General features: G+C 29.9%; 1 protein-coding gene across 2 annotated transcripts in view; it reads left to right on the top strand.

Moving 5' to 3' along the window:
- Window positions 1–10,220: 10,220 nt before the first annotated feature.
- LOC143255077 (uncharacterized) overlaps window positions 10,221–13,291 on the top strand; it is a 47,841-nt gene continuing 44,770 nt past the window's right edge. The window contains exon 1 of one of the 2 annotated variants that reach the window (XM_076510165.1): window positions 10,221–10,407. Coding sequence is in view for 1 of the 2 variants with exons in the window: in XM_076510159.1 (XP_076366274.1) it covers window positions 10,327–10,391 (65 nt within the window). In the remaining variant the exon portion in view is untranslated. The remainder of the gene's footprint in view (window positions 10,408–13,291) is intronic. The other variant, XM_076510159.1, reaches the window with a different exon arrangement.

Here is a 13,291-nt window from a genome sequence, read left to right as displayed (position 1 = left end):
ATACCGATGCACTAGCGGGGGACTAAACTTAATAGTATCAGTAGCTTTTACTAACGAACTAAATAATATCCATAGCTTTAAAAATGTTACTAATGAATTAATTCATACCAGTAACTACAGTAAATGTAACTAATAAACTAAGTAGTATCAATAGATTTAGTAAATGTTACATATTAATTAAATAGTATCAGAAGCTTTAGTAAAAGATAGTGATGAATTAAATAATATTAGTACCTTTGGTAAATGTTACTAATGAGCAGAGTAGTATCAGTAGGTTTTTAAGTATCACTATGAAACTAAGTAGTATCTGTAAAGTTAGTAAATGTTAATAACGAACTAAGTGGTATTAGTGCATTTAGTAAATGTTACTAAATAACTATGTAGTGTCTGTATCTTTAGTAAATGTTACTAACGAAACAAATGGTATCCATAGCTTTAGTAAATGTTACTGATGAATTAAGTAATATCAGTAACTGTGATAAATGTTGCTAACGAATTAAGCAGTATCAGCACCTTTACTAATGTAACTAATTAATTAACTAGGACCAGTAGCTTTAGTAAATATTACTAAAGATCTAACTAGTATCAGAAGGTTTAGTGAGTGTTACTAAAGAACTAAGTAGTATCAGTACCTTTAGTAAGTGGTACTAATTAAATTAGCAGTATCAGTACCTTAAGTAATCTTGCCAACTAAGTAATATCATTACCTCAAGCAAATGCTACTAATGAACTAAGTAATATTATTACCTCAAGCAAATGCTACTAATGGACTAAGTAATATCAGCAAGTGTAGTAAATGTAACTGAAGAATTAAGCGTATCAGTAACAATAGTAAATGTTACTAAGTATGTAGTATCACTAGCTTTACCAAGTGTTATTAATAAACTAAGTAGTATCAGTACCTTTAGTAAATATTACTAATGAATTAAGCAGTGTTAGTAGTTTTAGTAAATGTAACTGAAGAATCAAGTAGTATCAGTAGCTTTGGTGAATTTTAATAATTAACTCATTAGTATCTGTACCTTTAGTAAATATTACTAACGAAATAAGTAGTATCCCTAGCTTCAGTAAATACCACTAATTTAATTAAGTAGTATCAGTAATTATACTAAATATTATTCATAAACTAAGTAGAAAAAGGTACTAACGAAGTAAGTACTATAAGCACCTTTAGTATATGTTACTAACGAGTTAAACAGTATTCATAGCTTTAGTAAATGTTATCAGTGAATTAAGAAGTATGAGTATCAATAGTAAGTGTTGTTAATGAAGTAAGTAGTATCAGTTACTTTAGTAAATGATACTAATGAAGTAAGAAGTATGATTAGACTTAGTAAATGTTCCCAATAAACTTCGTAGTATTAGTAGTTTTAATAAATGTTACTAATATATCAAGTAGTATCAGTAACTATAGTAATTGCTATTAATAAACCAGGTAGTATCGGTACTTTTAGTAAATGTTACTAATTAACTAATTGGTACCAGTTCCTAGAGTAAATGTTACTAATGATCTAAATACTACCAGTATCTATTGTAAATATCACTGATTAATTTAGTAGTAATAATACCTACAGTAAATGATACTAATTAATTAAGTAGTAGTAGTATCATTAGTTAATGTTACTAATGAGTTAAGTAATATCACAACCTTCAGTAAGTGTTATTAATGGATTAAGCAGTATTAATAGCATTAGTAACTGTTACTAAAGAATAAAGTAGTATTAGTAGCTTTAGTAATGGTAACTGTAGAATCAAGTAGAATCAGTATCTTTAATAAATGTTACTCACGAAGTAAGTAGTGTCTGTAACGATGGTAAATGTTACTAATGAAGTAAGTAGTATCAGTACCTTTTAAATGTTTTAATGTATTAAGTAACATCAGTAACTTCAGTAAATGTTACTAAAGAACTAAGTAGTATCAATACCGTTAGTAAATCTTGCAATAGTATCAGTACTTTTAGAAAATATTTGTAATGAACTAAATAGTATCTGTAACTTTAGTAAATGTTACATATGTACTAAGCAGTATCAGTACTTTCAATAAGTTTCAGTAACAAACTAAGTAGTATCAGTAACTTTAAGAAATGCTACTAACGAACTGCGTGCTATCTGTAACTGTAGTAAGTCTTACTAATGAGTTGATTAATATCAGAAGCTTTTGAATATGCTACTCAGGAATTAAGTAGAACTGTACGTTTATTAAATGTTACTTACGGTCTAAGTAGTATCCGTAGTTTTAGTGAATGTTACAAATTAATTAAGTATCATCAGTATGTTTAGTAAGGTTACTGATGAAGAAATTAGTAGCATTAGCTTCGGTAAATGTTTCTGATGAACTAAGTAGTATCACTACCATTTGTAAATGTCAATAATGAGATAAGTAATATCAGTATCTATTGTAAATGCTACTTATAAACTGAGCAGTGTCAGTACTATTAGTAACTCTAATTAATAAACTAAGTAGTATCAGTATTTTAGTAAATATTAGTAAATAACTATGTGGTATCAGTAGCTTTGGTAAATGATACTAATTATTTAAATACTATTAGTACCTACAGTATATTTTGTAAATGAATTAAGTAGTATCAGTAACTTTAGTAAATGTTACCAATGAAATAAATAGTACCATTAACTTTTGTAAATGTTACTAATGAACTTAGTAGTATCTGTACCTGCAGTAAATAATACCAATGTACTAACTAGTATTAGTAATTTCAGTAAAGGTTACTAATAAACAAATTAGTATAAGTAACTTTAATATGTGCTACTAATGAACTAAGTATTTTATACAATTTTAGTAAATGCTACTAAGCAACGAAGTAGTACCTGTTCCTTCAGTAAATGGTACTAGCGATCTTAATAGTATACGTAGTTTTAGTGAATGTTACTAATTAATTATGTAGTATCAGTATGTTTAGTAAAGGTTACTGATGTAATAATTAGTAACAGTAGCTTTATGAAATGTTAATGATGCACTAAATAAAAAGAGTAATTATTGTAAAAGTTACTGAAGAACTAAGTAGTATCAGTAATTTTAGTAAATAATACTATGAATTAAGTAGTCACAGTATTTTTAGTAAATGTTACTAAATAACTATGTGGTATCACTAGCCTCAGTGAAAGAAACTAAGTAGTATCAATACGTTTTGTAAAGGTTACTAAATAAGTATGTGTTATCAGTAGCTTTAGCAAACAAAACTAAGTAGTATCGGTAGCTTTAATAAATGTTACTAATGATTTAAGCAGTATTAGAACTTTCTGATAATGTTATTAATGAACTAAGTAGTATCAGCGCCTTTTCTAAATGTTACAAAATAAATATGGGATATCAGTTCCTTTAGTAAAAATAACCAAGTAGTATCAGTACGTTTAGTAAATGTCACGTTTGAATTAAGTAGCATTAATAGTTGTAGTAAATGTAATTGAATAATGAAGTAGTATCACTAACTTTAGTAAATGTTACGCACGAATTATGTAGTGTCAGTAACATTAGAAGATGTTGCTAATGGCTAAGTAGTATCAGTAGCTTTAGTAAATATTACTTATATCCTAAGTAGTATCAGCACCTTTAGTAAATTATACTAATGAACTTTATAGTATCCATAGCTTTAGTAAATGTTATTAATAAACTAAGTAGAATCAGTAGCTTTACTAAATGTTACTTATGAATTAAGTGGTATTAGTAGCTTTAGTTAATGTAACTGAAAAACCAAGAAGTATCAGCACCTTTAGTAAATGTTACTAACAAACTAAGTAGTATCATTAATTTAGTTAATATTAGTAATAACATCAGTAGTAACAGTAGCTTTAATAAATGTTACTCACGAACTAAGTTGTATCAGAAACTTTAGGAAGTGTTACTAACGTACTAAGTAGTATCAATAACTTTAATAAATGTTACTAATGAACAAAGTAGTATCAGTAACTATAGTAAATGTTACTAATAAACTAAGTAGTATCAGTAGCTTTAATAAATCTTAGTAATGAATTAAGTAGTATCAGTACTTTTAGTAAATGTTGCTATTGAACTAAGTAGTACCAGTACCTTTACTAAATGATACTACTAATAAAAGCAGTATCAGTACCTTTTGTAAATCTTACTAATCAATTAAGTAATGTTATAAGGTTTAGTAATTGGAACTGATTAATTTAGTAGTATCTGTATCTTTAGCAAATGTTACTAGCGATCAAAGTAGTATCCGTAATTTTTGTTAGTATTACTATTTCATTATGTAGTATCAGTATGTTTAGTAAATGTTACCTATGTACTATTAATAACAGTAGCTTTAGTATACGTTACCGATGAACTAACTAGTAACAGTAATTATAGGAAATGTTACTGATGAAATAAGTAGTATCAGTAATTTTAGTAAAGGTTACTAATGAATTAAATAGAGTCAGTACATTTAGTAAATGTTAATATTCAACTAAGTGTAATCAGTAGCTTTACTAAAAGAAATCAAGTAGTATCAGTAGCTTTAGTAAATATTACTAATGAACTGATTAGTATCAGTAGCTTTTATATATGTTATTAACAAACTAAGTAGTATCATTAAGTTTAGGAAATGTTATTAACAAACTAAGTAGTATCACTAATTTTAGGAAATGTTAGTAATAAACTAAGTAGTATCACTAATTTTAGGAATATTAGTAATAAACTAAATAATATCAGTAACTTTTGTGAAAGTTACTAACGAACTAAGTAGTATGAATAACATTAGTAACTGTTACTAAAGATCTAAGTAGCATCAGTAACTTTAGTAAGTGTTACCAATGAACAATGTAATGACAGTAACCGTAGTAAATATTGCTAATAAACTAAGTAGTATCAGCTTTAATAAATTTTAGTAAATTGATTAAGTAGGTATCAGTACTTTTAGTAACTGCTAGTAATGAACTAAGAAGTATCAGTATCTTTACTAAATGATACAAATAAACTAAGTAGTATCAGTACCTTTAGTAAATGTTACTAATGAATTAAGTAGTATCAGTACCTTAAGTAAACGTTACGTATGAATTACGTAGTATTAGTAGCCTTAATCAATGTAACTGGAGAATCATTTAGTATCTCTACCTTTATAAAATGTTACTCACAAATTATGTATTGTCTGTAACTATAGAAAATGTTGCTAAACAACAAAGTATTATCAGTACTTTTAGTAAATGCTACTAATGTACGAAGTAGTATCAGTACGGTTAGTAAATATTACTAATGAACAAAGTAGTGTAAATACATTTTGTAAATGTTACTAATGAACAAAGTAGTGTAAATACATTTTGTAAATGTTACTAATGAACTGAGTAGTGTCATACATTTAGTAAATTTTACTAATAAACTAAGTAGTATCATTACATTTAGTAAATGTTTCCTACTAGTATCCATAACTTTAGTAAATGTTACTAATATAATAAATGGAATCAATAGCTTTACTAAATGATACTAATGAACTAAGTGGTATCAGTACCTTTGTAAATGGTATTAATGAATTAAGTGGTATTGATAGCTTTAATAAGTATAATAATATACTGGTATAATATTAGTTCTTGTACTCTATCTGTTTATCTGGTATAATATTAGTTCTTGTATTCTATCTTTTTACCTGGTATAATATTTGTTGTTGTACTCTATCTGTTTATGTGGTAAAATATTACTTCTGATAGTCTGTTTTCCTGGTATAACATTAGTGCGACACAAATAGTCAAACTAAAAACTGGTAGTACATCGAAATCGTTTTACTGAACAGAAACAGATGTTTCCAGAATTAAAATATGAAAAACAAACCGGTAGCTATAACACTAAAAACAAATCTCTTCAAGTCTTAGTTCGTTAGCGATGGAAATGAAATCAATGATAATGATAAGAAAGTAATACATTCTTCAGAAATCACTAGTAGAAACTTTCTTTTTCCTTGCAGGTTTCCACAGAGAAGTTATTAACACTTCAGCTATAATAACATATTTACAGTCATTAACAAACTCCGTGACACAATCTCCAAGTTTTGATGACATGAATTATTACTATCCAGATGATTCAGTCTGGGGTCTCATAATACTAAAACCTGCCGTTTACATAACGCAGGTAACCTTGCTCTTAACATTACATGAAAAACAACATTGATAATATAATTAATGTAAAAGTTATAATATATTGCTTAGTTATCTTCTATCTTCAGTTTCAACATTAAAAATTTTCATTTGAGCCACAAAAGTTACAAGAAAGACTACCTTCACTAAGTTAAGAAATGTTGCTGTCTCTAAGGTAATACAACAGACTGTTCTCGTTATTTGTAATTAATGTTACATGTTACCAGTAGTAACCAGTAGAACACTGCTGGTCAAAGGACGTCTTTGTATTCTTTGATAGATTCTTTAGACAGAGTTTTCATGATGAAACTTTGAAGAATGGACGGCAACTGGTTGTTTTGGAGACACAAGTGTTGAGGACGACGTTTCGAAAGTCTTCCGCCTTTCGTCTTCAAGTCTTTACTTTCGAAACGTCGTCCTCTACACTTGTGTCTCCACAACAGGCAGATGCTGTTCATTCTATGACGTCTTTGTAATTAATGTTACATGTTTAGTTAATGTTGACAGTAGTCAGATCTGAAGTAACCAGTAGAACACTGTTGGCCAATGAACGTCTTTGTAACTAATGTTACATGTTTAGATAACGCTGACAGTAGCCAGATCTGAAGTAACCAATATAACACTGTTGGTCAGTGGATGTCTTTGTAATTAATGCTACATGTTTAGTTAATGTTGACACCAGTCACATCTGAGGCATCTAGTAGATTTAGTATTAAACAATATTTCAGGTCGATATATTACAGATAAGGATTCAGACGTTTTTAGTGTAGACCATGGTTGCTGTTTGGTTTCTAATAGATCAAGATTTATTTTGAGGGTTTCATTATTGATTATTATAGCCCATCCTCTGAGATCGATTAATACATATTAATGTCTCAGCATGTTTTAGTATAGAATAGGGTTCCAGCCTACTTTAGTATAGAACCAGGTTCTTGCGGATATATTATAGATCACAGCTCCAACTCGGTGTAGTATATATCACGGTTCTAACGAATACAACATAAATCACAGCTCCACCCTGATGCAGTAAAGAGCCAGATTCTAACTGATATAATAAAGATCACAGCTCCAGCCTGATATAGTTAAACCCAGGTTCTAACGAATATAATATAAATTACAGCTACAGTCTGAAGTAGTAAATATCCTGGTTCTATCGGATATAATACAATTCACAACTCCAGCTTGATGTAGTATAGAACCAGACTTTAACGGATATAATAAAGATCACAGCTCCAGCCTGTTGTAGTTTAGATCAAGTTTCTAATCCGGTTGTAAGCACCAAATTAGAAAAGTTGTTACATGAAGTTAACTTCTATTTTCTAACAAAGATTTCACTACTTGCAGTGGCGTATTTAGGTAGGGGCTAGAAGGGACTTAGCCCTAAAAACTATGATTAGAGCACACAACCTCCAATCCGCCACTGGCTGCTTGCTGTTAAACACGTTCATGACGTACAAAATGTTTTATTTCTTCTACAAGTTCCAGTGTTTTATATATCCATAGCAACTGTTACCAAGTAAAGAATAGCACGTTCTGGATTTGCTCTGATTTTATTGGTTGCACTTAACAACAACTCATGCTTTACGTATGCGATATGAAGTTCCTTATTTGCTGTAAAGGTCGATATTAAAGATCATTAGGTTGCATCAGCCAAAGAAATCTGTGAATTTTGTTGTTGTTTTTCGTATTTCTACTTCTACACACGTGACTTTCAGCACAATAAAACCAATCAATTTTTAGTTGTCGGCTTCTGCTAAACTTTATTTATTATGACCACTTAAAGGTTTACATTGTAACTTATCTCAGAATGAATATTGAATTTCTTTCTAGATTACTCCAGAAAAAAACAATGAATAATGTGAAAACTACCCGATAATTGAGTTAAGAGTGTATATCACTATGTTTTCAATTGTTTGATAAACTTACACTCTAGTTGTTTGTTACTTGTATTCTTGATACAGTTATATATTAGACCACTGTTCATATTCACCAGGGGTATATTAGTTTCATCTGTAATGTAAGTAGACGAAAGGACTTGTATGACTTATATTATCAGCACCCATTCTTTACCGTTACATACATGATTCAATTGAATAGTAATGTTTAGTGTCAAAAACCATTACATTTCAAAAGACTTCTAGTTAATGTTTAGTGTCAATAAACATTTCATTCCAAAGACTGCTAATTAATGTTTAGTGTTAATAACCATTTTGTTTCAAAACTCTTCTAGTTAATTTTTAGTGTCAATAACTATTTTGTTCCAAACACTTCTAGTTAATTTTTAGTGTCAATAGACATTTCATTCCAAAGACTTTTAGTTAATGTTTAGTGTCAAAAACCATTACATTTCAAAAGACTCCTAGTTAATGTTTAAGTGTCAATACCCATTTCATTCCAAAACTTCTAGTTAATGTTTAGTGTCAATAACACTTTCATTCCAAATAATTCTAGTTAATATTTTGAGTGAATAACCATTTCATTCCAAAGACTTTTAATTAATTTTTAGTGTCAATAACCATTTCAATCCAAAGACTCCTAGTTAATGTTTAATGTCAATAACCATTTTATTCCAAAGAATTTTGTTTAATTTTCAGTGTGAATAACTATTTAATTCCAAAGACTTCTATTTAATTATTACCGTCGATAACCATTTCGTTCTAAACACTTCTAATTAGTGTTTAGTGTCAATAAACATTTCTTTCCACAGACTTCTAGTTAATTTTTAGTGTCAATAAACATTTAATTCCAAAGACTTCTAATTAATTTTTAGTGTCAAAAACCATTTCTTTCCAAAAATTTTTGGTTCATGTTTCGTGTCAATAACCATTTCATTCCAAAATCTTCTAGCTAATGTTTGATGTCGATAAATATTTAATTCCAAAGACATTTGGTTAATGTTCAGTTTCAATAACCATTTCATTCTAAAGAATTCTGGTTAACATTCAGTGTCAATAAACATTTCATTCCAAAGACAATTGATTAATGTTTAGTGTCAATGACCATTTCATTCCAAGGATTTCTAGCTATTGTCTGTTTGTACCCTGATAGCAAAATATCTCCTAATTTCGCCATGACAGGATCTCTTTTGTCTCACAGGGATAACTAGAGGATTTTGTGAGTTATTGGAAAAAAAAGAAAAGAAATAGTTGAAACTTTGTAGAATGGACGGCAACTGCATGTTGTGGAGACACAAGTGCAGAAGACGACGTTTCGAAAGTCTTTTGCCTTTTGTCTTCAAGTCTTTACTTTCGAAACGTCGTCCTCTGCACTTGCGTCTCCCCAACATGCAGTTGCTGTCCATTCTACAAAGTTTCAACTATTTTTTTTTCCCATATAGTTAATAATTTTGGTTTTAAGTTTAAATTAGATATTTTTCTTCGTCCTGAAAAGACACTATTTCTATAAATGTGTGATCACATTTACATACTTTGTTTTAGTTTAGTTTATTATTATCCCATATAACATTACTTTTAGAAATTAGAAATTTCTTGCAGTGTATATGTTTAATAAGGTACGTTTTTTTTTTTAATTTCGCACAAAGCTACTCGAGGGCTATCTGTGCTAGCCGTCCCTAATTTAGCAGTGTAAGACTAGAGGGAAGGCAGCTAGTCATCACCACCCACCGCCAACTCTTGGGCTACTCTTTTACCAACGAATAGTGGGATTGACTGTCACATTATAACGCCCCCACGGCTGAAATGGCGAGCATGTTTGGCGCGATGGGGATGCGAACCCGCGACCCTCAGATTACGAGTCGCATGCCTTAACGCGCTTGGCCATGCCGGGCCATTAATAAGGTACATGCTGTAATGAAACTCTAAACGTCTAAATGGTTAAAACAATTGCACTTTGAACTGTAAAGTTCAAGAGGAGAAAGTGAGCAGCATTTTACAAAACGTATGGATTTTATAAACTCTTATACACCATAAACAATTATCAACTTAAAGTTATAAATAACCATAAGTGTTAAAATAGGTACAGAATTAAAACATTTCAATTAATGTCAAAATATGGCCTTATTCTATGTTATTTTTTATTTTAACATTACCCACAAGAGTCAAGAAATATCCACTACATGAAATTTTCTTGAGTAATGGCGCATGCGCAGAGAAAACAAGGATTTTTTTTTTTAAATGAATATCGTATTGTGGAAAGAGCGGCACCTGCTACAGACATCGATCGTGGTTATAGGGGTGGTGCCTGTTGTTGATTTAGTTTGGGCTTCGCTAGTTCAACTGAGACATGTGTAAGTGTTTAAAAAGGATTGTGAAGCTGTTTCGTGGACTCCAGCCAGAACTAACTACTCCGTAAGTGTCCTTGAAGGTTAGTGGTTGCACAAACCAAATGAAACTGTATTTAACCCTTGTGTCTCTGAGAGTGTTATTAGATGTGAAGTTCGAGGCCGTCGCTTTATAGATTAAGACGATTTTATTACGATAATCTGTTTTATAGATATGGTTTAATTTTTGAAGTATTGTGACATCATCAGGGCTGCAAATGTCGTATTTTAAACCCACTTAACTACCTGATCAAAACAAAATATGTCGCGCAGTGGTAAACGAACCATTAGATGGATGTATAACCGCACAAAAATAGGTGAAAAGGATAGAAATCTATAAATAAAAATATAAAAAGCTTCTGGCGATTTATAACCTAGTAATTTATTTTTAAGTAATATATACATTAATTTTAAAAACCACCGAGTTTATATGACATTAGTTCCCGGTTTCTATTCTTACCATAACTATCATTCTTTTTTATGCCTCAACAACTATTAGCTTATTTGTGGTGTATGATATTAGACATTTAACAGCAATCGACTTATATTCTCTGAATGACGTGTGACAATGTTACAGGTTACTTGTACTTGTCTCTGGATTTACAACGCTAAAATAAGGGGTTCGATTCCCCTCGGTGGGCTCAGCAGATAGTCCCATGTGGCTTTGCTATAAGAAAAACACGCATACTTTTACTTTGTTCTAAAAGGTTTAGATTAAAACGTATCATCTTTAGTGGTGTTTTAGAATGTGTCATATTCAGTGTTCGTTTAATGTTTTTTGCTTTAAGTGTTCAAAGTCTAGTCCAATATTTTAATAAACTTATATTTTCATACGTCATGTTTTGCAGTTTCTTTCTCTCACCTAAATGTGTAGAAAGCAACTTGTTTACTCGTGGCTTACACTTCTTTATAGGGTTCGTTAACTGTTTTGTACTCAGCTGATTAGGTTCTGGATTTGAATGGTTGTTTGTATCTGATTAATGTTCTTGTTTCTGATATTTAATTATTAATAGTTATTAAATATTTTGATAATTTTCTTTTATGTGGATTACGCTCTGAAAATGGTATCACGTCTTATTTTTCATTATCACTTGTCATATTTTCTGAAGAAGACTGTTTGTTCCAAGTTAAGCACCAAACAACACACTAGGATATCTCTACTCTGTCCACCACATGGTATCAAAACTGTGATTCTATCGTTCTAAGTCTCCAGACATGCCGCTCTGTTACTGGGGGGCATTTTAGGAGGAGATTTTTTATTTCGTTGATGTCTTTCTTTTGTACTTCCCGTATTTATTTCGTCGGTGTAGTTTTGTCTTGCCATATTTGTTTAATTGGTGACGTTTTGTGTTTCCCTGATTTAATTCATTAATGCATTTTTTATAACATTATTTTGTTGACATTGTTTCACTCCTAGAACAGTCTATGTTTAGAATAAAACACTAATTTACTAAAGGTGTTGAATTTTGCACGAAATTTGTTTTATGGCTCGCTTTCCAAAAGATCTATATCTTGACCTCCGGGAACATTATGAAATTGTATTTCCTATAAAAACATTTAACAAATCGTGCATTTGCAGTACTTATCGCGTCAGAGGATGAAAATTTTATGAATAGATTATTTGTTTGTAGTTCAACACAAAGCTACACATTAGGTTATCTTCGCTCTGCTTACCACGGGTATCGAAATCAGGTTTATAGCGTTATAAGTGCGCATATATGTCACTGTATCACTAGGAGACCTTATTTATAGAAGATCTGTATGTCTGGCTACTACTCAATATGTATTCTGAAATAAGAATAAAACATAAAGATGCAAAAATGATAAAAGAAAGAAATCGGACAGTAAAAAGTCTCGAACTATCGTATTTAAATGAAGCAACGTTACAATTCTTGGCTGCTTTAAGCAAGACAAAGGGGGAAGAAGGGACGATTTCATCGAAGATGATGGGGTCATAGTTACAAATTTTCTCGTAGGAGGCGCGTTGCTTGGACGCCATGACAGGTGGTTACAATCATAGTTCAACAACAGTCCAATAGAGGGCGAAGCTATACTTATGGAGGGCAGAAATTATCGTTTGGTACCAGACAGGCGGCCATAATAGATGATTGCGTCACAAACTAGAAAAGGTATTTGCAGGCTGCCATGACTCGTACAATACACTTCTTACAATGTCGATAACTAATTGATAATTAATTAAATCATCCTTAAAAGAATGTTTAAGACGAATTCATTAGGTTATTTATAATAATATTATACATTAATTAATATTCAATTTACACAAGTAATGGTAACTATAATAATTGTATAATATTAAATTCTATTTGATGTTCAATTTACACAAGTAATGGTAACTATAATAATTGTATATTATTAAATTCTACTTGATGTTCAATTTACACAAGTAATGGTAACTATAATAATTGTATAATATTAAATTCTACTTGATGTTCAATTTACACAAGTAATGGCAACTATAATAATTGCATAATATTAAATTCTACTTGATGTTCAATTTAAACAAGTAATGGCAACTATAATAATTGTATAATATTAAATTCTACTTGATGTTCAATTTACACAAGTAATGGCAACTATAATAATTGTATAATATTAAATTCTACTTGATGTTCAATTTACACAAGTAATGGCAACTATAATAATTTTATTATATTAAATTCTACTTGATGTTCAATTTACACAAGTAATGGCAACTATAACAATTGTATAATATTAAATTCTACTTGATGTTCAATTTACACAAGTAATGGCAACTATAACAATTGTATAATATTAAATTCTACTTGATGTTCAATTTACACAAGTAATGGCAACTGTAATAATTTTATAATATTAAATTCTACTTGATGTTCAATTTACATAAGTAATGACAACTGTAATAATTTTATAATATTAAATTCTACCTGA

Source organism: Tachypleus tridentatus, chromosome 7 (assembly GCF_004210375.1).
Source record: "Tachypleus tridentatus isolate NWPU-2018 chromosome 7, ASM421037v1, whole genome shotgun sequence".
Lineage (NCBI taxonomy): Eukaryota > Metazoa > Arthropoda > Merostomata > Xiphosura > Limulidae > Tachypleus > Tachypleus tridentatus.
This window is presented reverse-complemented; position numbering and strand designations above follow the sequence as displayed.